This window comes from Littorina saxatilis, linkage group LG3, assembly GCF_037325665.1.
Source record: "Littorina saxatilis isolate snail1 linkage group LG3, US_GU_Lsax_2.0, whole genome shotgun sequence".
Lineage (NCBI taxonomy): Eukaryota > Metazoa > Mollusca > Gastropoda > Littorinimorpha > Littorinidae > Littorina > Littorina saxatilis.
The window spans coordinates 35,265,872-35,276,489 of record NC_090247.1 but is presented as its reverse complement, the minus strand read 5'-3'; the positions used below and the strand labels follow the sequence as shown (position 1 = coordinate 35,276,489).

General features: G+C 38.9%; 1 protein-coding gene across 1 annotated transcript; it reads left to right on the top strand.

The window, feature by feature from the left end:
• Positions 1-1,891: 1,891 nt before the first annotated feature.
• LOC138962247 (uncharacterized) lies at positions 1,892-3,845 on the top strand. The gene is made up of 3 exons (XM_070333991.1): positions 1,892-2,689; positions 3,213-3,339; positions 3,703-3,845. The coding sequence occupies exons 1-3, from the start codon at positions 2,601-2,603 to the stop codon at positions 3,838-3,840; spliced, it is 354 nt and encodes a 117-aa protein (XP_070190092.1). The 5' UTR covers positions 1,892-2,600; the 3' UTR covers positions 3,841-3,845.
• The last annotated feature ends 6,773 nt before the right edge of the window (positions 3,846-10,618 follow it).

Below are 10,618 nucleotides of genomic sequence, written 5' to 3'. Positions count from 1 at the left end.
TAACAGTCTGAGCGGATGTATCCGTACCTGGTCAGATAGAGCCATATATATGAGTGGGTACGGATATATCCGTACCTGGGAGACAATGAGTTAAACAACCAAACAGCTACAAAGTTCATCCATTTAATTTCCAACAAAATATACCAATGCATCTTCGCAAGCAATCATTCAGTCTCATTCCCTCTCACTGTTCTCTCTCTCTTTCTCTCTCTCTCACACACACACACACACACACACACACTAAAGTCACCAAACAGCTTCTTCACCATTTTAATTTTCAACAAAACTTGCCAATGCATATAACAGCCAGAACGCAGTAGGAAAAAAATAATACTTTAACCCTTATCCATTCTATTATAATAGCATAAACAAAAAGTCAACTTTATGCATTTCACTAAGTCCTCAATGATCGTACACTGGTAACACAAACATTAGGCCAAAAAAAAATTGTCTGTTTAGGGTAACCCGACCGACCCTATCGATTTGGCGCCGACCCAAAAACTTTTTTTTGATTTCAAAAAAAACAAGTCGCGTAAGGCGAAAATACAATATTTAGTCAAGTAGCTGTCGAACTCACAGAATGAAACTGAACGCAACGCAACGCAGCAAGACCGTATACTCGTAGCATCGTCACTCCACCGCCCGTGGCAAAGGCAGTGCACGTGGAATTGACAAGAAGAGCGGGGTATTCGTTGCGCTGAGAAGGATAGCACGCTTTTCTGTACCTCTCTTCGTTTTAACTTTCTGAGCGTGTTTTTAATCCAAACATATCATATCTATATATTTTTGGAATCAGGAACCGACAAGGAATAAGATGAAAGTGTTTTTAAATTGATTTCGAAAAAAACATTTTGATAATAATTTTTATATATTTAATTTTCAGAGCTTGTTTTTAATCCGAATATAACATATTTATATGTTTTTGGAATCAGCAAATGATGGAGAATAAGATAAACGTAAATTTGGATCGTTTTATAAATTTTTATTTTTTTTTATAATTTTCAGATTTTTAATGACCAAAGTCATTAATTAATTTTTAAGCCACCAAGCTGAAATGCAATACCGAACCCCGGGCTTCGTCGAAGAGTACTTGACCAAAATTTCAACCAATTTGGTTGAAAAATGAGGGCGTGACAGTGCCGCCTCAACTTTCACGAAAAGCCGGATATGACGTCATCAAAGACATTTATCAAAAAAATGAAAAAAACGTTCGGGGATTTCATACCCAGGAACTCTCATGTCAAATTTCATAAAGATCAGTCCAGTAGTTTAGTCTGAATCGCTCTACACACACACACAGACAGACAGACGCACATACACCACGACCCTCGTTTCGATTCCCCCTCGATGTTAAAATATTTAGTCAAAACTTGACTAAATATAATTAGTCAAAACTTGACTAAATATAAAAAGAGGTAAAAATGCTAAAAAGAGACATTTGGCGTTTCATTAGGAACGAAAGTGAGCGTCGCGCGCCATACTGGAAGTAACCAAGCATTAAGATTAGCCTCCCTTGTCATCACAGAAGTGAAAAAAAATGGCTACGCATCGCGAAATCAGTGCGGCGAGTGCCAAAGCCGGCACCTGTTATGCAATTGTTTTTCAAAAGTGTGACCATCTTGAACAAACGAAATTAATAAGTAGATACCCAACATCAACAACACTTCACTACATCTACGAAGACATTCATTCCGACCTTCTTAAAGGCACAGTAAGCCTCCCGTAAACCATCACAGAGCTCCCCGAGCGTCTAAATACAGTACAAGCATACTTCCATTTGAACGCTCACCGAACGGGAACATCCTGGCTGCTTTCTGTCGAGCGTGAGACATTTTCAAAGAATTTATTTTCGTAGACTTGTTCCGTTAACAACAACGGCGCCTCGTTTTTGCGCTAGACCTAACTTTTAAAATCTAAATAATAAATTGACAGCTTGTTACACAAACATTCTTTAATCATAAAAGAATTCGTTTTTCATCAAGACAAGATCAGAACAATTCGAAGTTGTGAAAGTTTAAAAAAAGAAAAGCCCGGAAGCAGGGTCACGCAAGGGTCGTAGCAGACGACGGCCGGTTTATCAGTGCAAATCGCCGTTCCTCTCAACAGTCAAAAGCCATCGCTAGAGTTCTTGTGAACCACAGCCGTTGTTTCGTGCATAAAAAAAATGTGCTATTGTAGATAAGCTCACGTCGAGTCGCATTCAAATGACTAACTATGACGACTGCATTGTGAAAAGGGAAAACTGGATCACACGGGTTCACGATGGCTCAGGGGTAAGATAAACCACGCAAAAATAAATTCTTTGAAAATTGTTCGCTCTTTACGGAGGGCACCTAGGATGTTCTCAATTGGTGAGTGTTTAAATGAAATGGTGTTTGTACTGTGTGTAAAAGCCTGACCGTATCTGTGATGGTTTACGGGAGGCTTACTCTGCCTTTAAGGGTTACGAGGTTCAGTGTTTGGGATCGGAATCTCTTTCTGGTGAGAACGGCTTTGAACTGGACTGGGGCCTTTCGCTTGGCGAGTTAAAATCCTTCAATATCAAGTCACTTCACTTCAAGTGCAGCCAAATTGTCGATGCTGATGTGGAAGCGACCGAAATGCCATCAGTTTCACAACCGGCAAACGCTTTTCAAGTGCTGATGGGCTCTGCAAAAGCACGATCGCTACCCAAACCGAAAGCAGAAAGGTCAGTGAATTTTCCAATTTTATTTTTAACTTTCACTTTCTCACATTAAACGTAGAATTTGTATTAATTAGACATTATGACTGAAAGACATAGACATTATTTATTCATTCAAACAAACATGCACAGATGACAAGGCTACCAATTTTAATAGAAACCAAGCATTTTTTGTTTTGTTTTGTTGTTGTTGTTGTAAACATCGAGTTGCTTCCTTTCAGTGCAGAAAATAAAGGAACACTCACCTACACCAACAAAAAGGGACAAATCAACCACAAAAATGTATAACAGTCATCATTTCATCCCCATGAAAAAATAATATACAGCACTGTTCCACCACACTGTACAAGTACATTAAAGTAACATATGTTTTAAAAAAAATGCCACAACAATTAACTGACAACTTTCCATACACTCTGCAACAAGGTCCAATTTGTAGAGTACTCTCTCTCTCTCTCTCTCTCTCTCTCTCTCTCTCTCTCTCTCTCTCTCTCGTTTTAAATAGATTCTTTTAGAATTTGAATTGCAGCTGTGGGAAGACCTCTGGACTGAATCGGAAGGACGAGCTGTATGATGATGTCCTGAACTACCTGGCAGCAAAGGGAGCAGATTTTCCACAAGTTACAGCTGACCAAGAAGGAGCTTATTTTACACAGGTACTCCAACTTTGTTTCAAACAGTGTCAGTGTTGTTTTGTTCTTGGGTTTCTTGTGTATGTGTGTGTGTTTGTGTGTCTGTTTGTGTGTGTCTGTGTCTCTGAGTGCTTTTTTCAATGACATTTGACGTAATTTTGATGCTATTGGATGCAGTTAAAATTGAACATTCTCTCTCTCTCTCTCTCTCTCTCTCTCTCTCTCTCTCTCTCTCTCTCTCTCTCTCTCTCTCTCTCTCTCTCTCTCTCTCTCTCTCTCTCTCTCATACACAAATCAACAGATGCCAAAAATCCGAAAGTCTTGCAAACAATGGGCGTTGTGTCCTTATTCTTCATCCTCAAATTTTTTTTTAATCTGTTTTGACAGGTTCTGACCAACGCCCTGTGGTATGCCACCTCTCACCATCTCACCATCAACGACAGAGCCAACAAAGTTCACGGCGTGCTTCCTATTCCTGAAGAGTTTGAGCAGTTTGCTGGCTACAATGAGATTATTAACAATTAAAGTTAGATGACAATTTTTTGTGTGTCATACTGTCCAAATTCCTGAAAAAAGAAAAGGTGAATTTTTAGTCAGTGGCTCTGTGATTTCATGCGTCCAATATTAAAAGAATAACAAAAGAACTAATCATCATTGGTTGGTGTCATTTTCAGTATGCAAACATTATGAGGTCAATGAGGCTTCAACCTTTTGTCCTTGCAGTATTTGAAAAACAAAATTCTTTCCAAACATTTTCTCTTTGTCTCAAAAGAAATGCATTATGATAAATAATGCAACATCTACTATTAAACCATTTAAAATCATTTAATTGTAATAGGTGTGAAAATATCAAAAGGGAAAATTCTGAAACTTTCATCAGTGTTAATGCTTATTCACAAAAAGCAAACTATTGTCGGAAGAATTTTTTCCTTTTTACCATTTTACTTCAATTTTTAAATCAAGCTAGTGCATGCAAAAAATACAAACCTGTATTTTGAGTATGTAAGGCCAAACAAAAATATAGGTGTGGTTACGGTAACATAGCCAAAAAAAATAGGGTAGGAAAGTAGGCAATCACTTTTTAAAACTTTTTTTTCTAATGTGTACAAATTAAACCTACTTGACAGGGAAATAAGTGTGCGACTCGGGCGCTTTCGCTTTCATTGCGTTTTTTGCACTCGTTTTCTTTCTTTTTTTTTTTTTTACAAATGTAATAAAAAGTTATAAGGTCGGCCCCTAAAAATAGGGTAGGTCGGGTTACCGTAACCACACCTATTTTTTTTTTTAGGCCTAATAGAATCATAAAGGTGCAAGAACATGGTTTACATAAAATTTGAACAATTTAAATCAGGAAAATAAATGTGCATGCAAAAGATTTCAGTCAGTGAAAATATGAATGAAAATTGAAGAGAGTAATCAAAGAACACTGCCTGAAACAATAGACTGAAACAATAGACTGCAACAATAGACTGCAACAATAGACTGCAAGTTATGAGGGTACAAAACGGAGATCAAAAGCCAAAGACAGTGATGTTCAAAAGGCAAAAGACAAAGATTATTTTAATCATAAACAAGAAGAGCAAACGCTCGATCGAGTCACTTTCGCAGTTCTGAATATTATATGAGGCATCAGATGGACAGGAAGAAATTGCTATTCACAACACAATACAGATGTAAATAATTTGATGTAAAGAATAATCCTATAAAGTTTGAATCAAATCCGATGAATAGTTTCAGAGATATGATATTTCAATTTTTTTCCTTCAAGACATACCTGTGACCTTGAAAAAGGTCAAAGGTCACCAAAGCAGACGTCAAAGTGTAGAGGTCACTGGGAGTCACGTTCACATAAAATTTGAGCCCGGTCACTTTTATAGTTTCCGAGAAAAGCCCAACGTTAAGTTGTGTGTTGCCGAACAGAAAAGGCTAGTTATCTCCCTTGTTTTTCTGATAACGTTCGTAAAAGGCTACAGATGTAAATACTTTGATGTAAAGAATAATCCTACAAAGTTTCAATCACATCCGATGAACTTTGTCAAAGATATAAAATGTCTAATTTTTCCTTTGACGCTGACCTGTGACCTTGAAAAAGGTCAAAGGTCAACGAAACCATCGTTAAAGTGTAGAGGTCATTGGAGGTCACGACTAAACAAAATATGAGCCGGATCGCTTTGATAGTTTCCGAGAAAAGTCCAACGTTAAGGTGGTGTCTACGGACGGCCGGCCGGCCGGACGGCCGGCCGGACGGCCGGCCGGACAGACTAACACTGACCGATTACATAGAGTCACTTTTTCTCAAGTGACTCAAAAAACAGTTTCATAACTACCAGTGGTAAATCAAGATTAACTGGAGCCGAGGTTAATTTACTCATGTATCTTGAGTTAACTGAAAGCAGAATAACAGTTCCAGCTTGTTCCTCCACCTGAATTATTTACTAATGGTAAAAAAAAAGTCAACAAAACAACCAACACAAAAAGCTTAATACACATTTTCTCATCAAAAAGCAGACACAGGAAAATAGCCTGGTAAGCTCTATTGTAATAAAGTCATCTGTCAGGTGTGTAGAAGACGGCTAGAGTACAATTTAGTCAATAAATGTAGAAGAGTTGCTTTTCCTTAAAAACACTGAGGTAAGCTACATGTGACATTGTCGGCCAGTCACTAGTGTAATATTTTACACGGGTTTTACGGGATACCCATAGTGTGCCCTTGGCAAGTATGGCCGTCCGTTCCTAGCGACCATGTTCTACTGGAACGGCAAGCTAAGCACTGGCGACCATGTTCTACCAAGGTACTTACTTGATACGGGGATCCCTTTCGGGGCGACGTAACGTCTGTCTGGTTCTGATTTCTCTGATTAACTGCGCTGTGCCGTTGGCGATTTGCCGCCTTGTCGCCTGATTGGTCCGTCAATGGTCTGTCATTCGTCAGTCGTGTCATGTGATCACACCCCCCTCTCTGCAACTAAGTTATTTCCCTTACATTCCTCCCCGTTTAATTAGAGCCCCTTTTCCATTACAAATTATATTGCAAATCAAATCTCCTCTCAACTATAATCCTCATTTTATTCATTCTAAAACAACATTGACCCATTATGTTACTTCCCGGCACTTAACTAAATAACGTTTTAAACTTGTTCTTCTTTATAAACTCCCACTATAGTGGTGCTGCAATTAATGCTATTATTTATCAAAATATATAGTGCTCCATTTAACTTTATCCTAACTGTACTATGCCAGGCCAGACTGTTTGGTAACTTAGCAAAAGTTTATATTTTGCTGACGTCACTATTGAAAATTGATTCATACAATGCTTTAATAACTTGTGTACTTTGTCAGAAGATTTGAGAATACCACGGCCCGCTATGGAATTATAGAAATCTCAATGTGAATAAAAAGAGTACATTCCCCAATATACATTAGATGAATTTAGGGAACATAAAACCCACTTTATAACAATTACAATCCAAAACTAAACAGCAACAGTTGTTTTACGGGTATCAAACATTTAAGTCCAGCTTACCTTCTAAACCGTTGAACAACGAGATAATGTAAACAAATGTGGAACAAATTTGTAGAACACAACCGAGTTCAGCTTACCGGCTGAACAACAATTCAACAACAGTAACACTTTTTAAAAGAACAACAGAACTTCAAAATTTGGGTCCATCAACCCACAAGTGGCCTCCACTGGTCTCAGTCCAATTGCCAACCCAGCTGGAAGACACAAACGTCTTCACAACATGCACCACGAGCAACAGTGCTTCTATGGGCTGTTTAAAAGACCATTTAATGACGAATATTCAATTCATCAAGGGGACCGACGAGCCTCGTCAGCCGGCTCAAGACCAAAGCAAAGGACGCGCTCGTTCGTTCTCGAACAAACACCCGACCGACGCACCGGTAGCGAAAGACCATAACGACCCTGAAGTTTATATGACGTCTTCAAATGTGAGAAGAGTCACTACCATCATGGTTTCAGTTTAAGTCTCCACTGGCCGTTCGTTTAGGTACAACCACCCGACCGGCGCAACGGTAGCGAAAGACCAGAACGACCCTGTTCGTTCTCGAACAATCACCCGACCGACGCACCGGTAGCGAAAGACCATAACGACCCTGAAGTTTATTTGACGTCTTCAAATGTGAGAAGAGTCACTACCATCATGGTTTCAGTTTAAGTCTCCACTGGCCGTTCGTTCACGTACAACCACCCGACCGGCGCAACGGTAGCGAAAGACCAGAACGACCCTGCAGTTTAGTTGACGTCTACAAACTTGAGACGAGTCACTGCAATCATGGTTTCAGTCTCCACTAGCTGTAAACACGCGACTGATACAGCTTGACTCGGATTTCCAGCTGCACGGATTCACTGAGTACATCTTCCTTCTTCCTACCTATACCCCTTTGATCTTACCATGCCAGGCTGCAACGCCGGCTACCGCAAAGTGTTTTAGTGGCTTGTCTTGCCGGTATACTTTGCTCAATGTAAGTGCTGAAACCTTTCGTCTAGAGCAATGCAAGTACAGCGACTGCCCCTTTCCAACCTTGTTTTGCCCTGGCTGAATTTGTAAGCGGTATACTTCTCTAGTAATGGCAAGTTATCCTTCATTCTTATGACTGTAACAGATATTTGGAGGAAAACCGCAGCTATTTCGGGATATGCATCCCAAGTTGTAAACCCCACATTATTGTCTAAAATACTGGCTGTGATGTAATAGGTTTTCTGATTTCCGAAATTATCAATTATTCACTATTCCAATGTGGTAACACAAGTAGTAGAGTTCCTAAACTCTCTGTTGGCTAAATCAGCCACAAAGTGCAAAAATTTCTGTTGATACAGTATGCTGTACTGCTAACTTTCTGTTACAACTTTACAAAGGAGCATTGCACACACAGATTTAGAGAGGACTACTTTCTTCTGCGTTAAATTCACAGCTTTTCCACAGCAATACCGTTCTTTACATTTCCATCATCTTTCCAAGCCATTTTTTCTTTTCCTTTCTTTCGCCATTTCCATATTTTTTCCAGGACAATGCCTTTCTTTTCATGGCAATGCCATTTTTTCGTTTCTTTCCGTGGTAATGCCATTTTTTCTTTTCTTTCCATGTCCAGCATCTTTCCAGGACAATGCCATTTTTTCTTTTCTTTTCTTTTTCCATTTCCATATTTTTTCCAGGACAATGCCTTTCTTTTCATGGCAATGCCATTTTTTCGTTTCTTTCCATGGTAATGCCATTTTTTCTTTTCTTTCCATGTCCAGCATCTTTCCAGGACAATGCCATTTTTTCTTTTCTTTTCTTTTTCCATTTCCATCATCTTTCCAGGACAATGCCTTTCTTTCCATGTCCATTCTCTTTTCGTGGCAATACCTTTCCATTTTGCAACACATGTCAACATAATCCTTTCCAAGCATCTGCTTTGTCTTTGTGTACTGCTCTTGTTTGGGTTTTTTAAACATCACTGCAGACCTGAATTGTTATCAGCAGATCATCAGCTTATATGATTTTTATTTGGGTATCTTCTTTTCATCTGTACGAGACACCCTCTTCATTCTTATATCAAACTTCAGGCTTTCCTGCTACCTGCAGAAATGGAAACATCCCCCATCGCATGTGAAGTGCTTCGTTACACTAGATAACTGTGCGCATTTCAGTTCACTGGCGATTGTCAGATTTGTTGGCTTGGAGGAAAGCGTTTCCGACTATGGCCAAAGAGATCCGGGTTCGATTCCCGGCATGGGCGGTCTATTTTTTTTTTAATTCTTGTTTACTATTGTTTATTATGAACGTTTTAATGTTTTATTTTACTGTAATAATTTTTTTAATTGTGTAAAATAAAAACAATTATTTTAATTTTTTTAATTTTTTTTTTTAATCCAAGTGATCCTGGTGGAAAGCGATTCGTCTATGGCCAAAGTGATCCGGGTTCGATTCCCGGCATAGGCGGTCTAATTTTTTTCTCTTAAATTCTTGTTTACTATTGTTTATTATGAACGTTTTAATGTTTTATTTCACTCTAATAATTTTTTTAATTGTGTAAAATAAATAAATAATTTTTTTTTAATTTTTTTTTTAAATCCAAGTGATCCGGGTTCGATTCCCGGCATGGGCGGTCTATTTTTTTTTTTAATTCTTGTTTACTTTTGTTTATTGTGAACGTTTTAATGTTTTATTTTACTCCAATAATTTTTTTCATTGTGTAAAATAAATAAATATTTATTTATTTAATTTTTTTTTTTTAATCCACGTGTACAAGACAAAAACTTTCATACTGGGGGAGCGAGCCAGTCTGAAGAGTAGCCTACTCGGGTTCAGCGCCAGCGTTTTTTATTGTGTGTGTGTGTGTGTATCTGTCTGTCTGTCTGTCTGTCTCGACTTAAAGGCCAACATCCAAAAGAATTTTTCTCCTGGAGCGACCTAAACTTGAACCCGTCGCTATTCTTGCATGTCTGTTTACTTCGTGCTGCACGCAAAAATTGAGCGACTTCCTTGCCGCGTGGATTGACGAAGCTGTTTTATTCTCGTGACTGAAAACACTGCAGTGCGTGCAGTTTTTGACGAGCCGCAGGAGCGGCGAGTCATATGGTCTCGGCTCGAAAGCTGTCTGTGGAGGCTGCGTGCTATAATTAGCTGACCTGCTGCGCGAGCAGTCACTGCAGAGTTTTGAGATAACTTTGTAACACGTTTTATTTTATCCTCCTCAAGAATACAACTTTGGGTAACGTGCCACGTAAAACTACACGCAACAAGGATTCAGTAGGTACCAAACATGCCTTGGTCAGAAGTAGAATGTAAATGAATCTTTATAAAGAAGTAGGCTACTTCAAACGACAGCCACAGCCACGGTTGGGTTCACCGTGCATCAAACCGATGCGACTCTCCGTCATATCATACACGCAATCAATCAAATAGATGACTAATAAACATGTAAACTACATGTATACGTCTATCGTCGGACATAAGAAAGGAGAGCTTCCCCCGGGCCTGTGCATGTGTTGTTCGTTGTGCGTGTGTAAATGTACACAACAAACTGACGACAAAACTGAGACAGACCTCTTTCGCTTCAGTCTTGCAGAATTTAAAGACGAATACAGGTAGAGCGTGCATTATACTAACTGTTTGGTAAAAGTATCAAACGTTTCTTTTTATAAATAAGTGGCAGGCTTACAGGAATACAAAGAGGCGCAAGTTGAAAGTAATGGATATATCTCTGGAAGATGCCATCAGTCCAAGTTGTCAAATGAAATCAAAGATGACAGAAACAGAAGTTTTCCATACAATTGTTGGTGTTTCAAAGGAAGTTT

Bases quoted from the DNA above. Each gene is read 5' to 3' on its own strand.
- LOC138962247 (XM_070333991.1), top strand. From the start codon at position 2,601: ATGCCATCAGTTTCACAACCGGCAAACGCTTTTCAAGTGCTGATGGGC. The intron at 2,690-3,212 runs GTCAGTGAATTT...TTTGAATTGCAG, and splicing joins CCCAAACCGAAAGCAGAAAG to CTGTGGGAAGACCTCTGGAC. The intron at 3,340-3,702 runs GTACTCCAACTT...CTGTTTTGACAG, and splicing joins AAGGAGCTTATTTTACACAG to GTTCTGACCAACGCCCTGTG.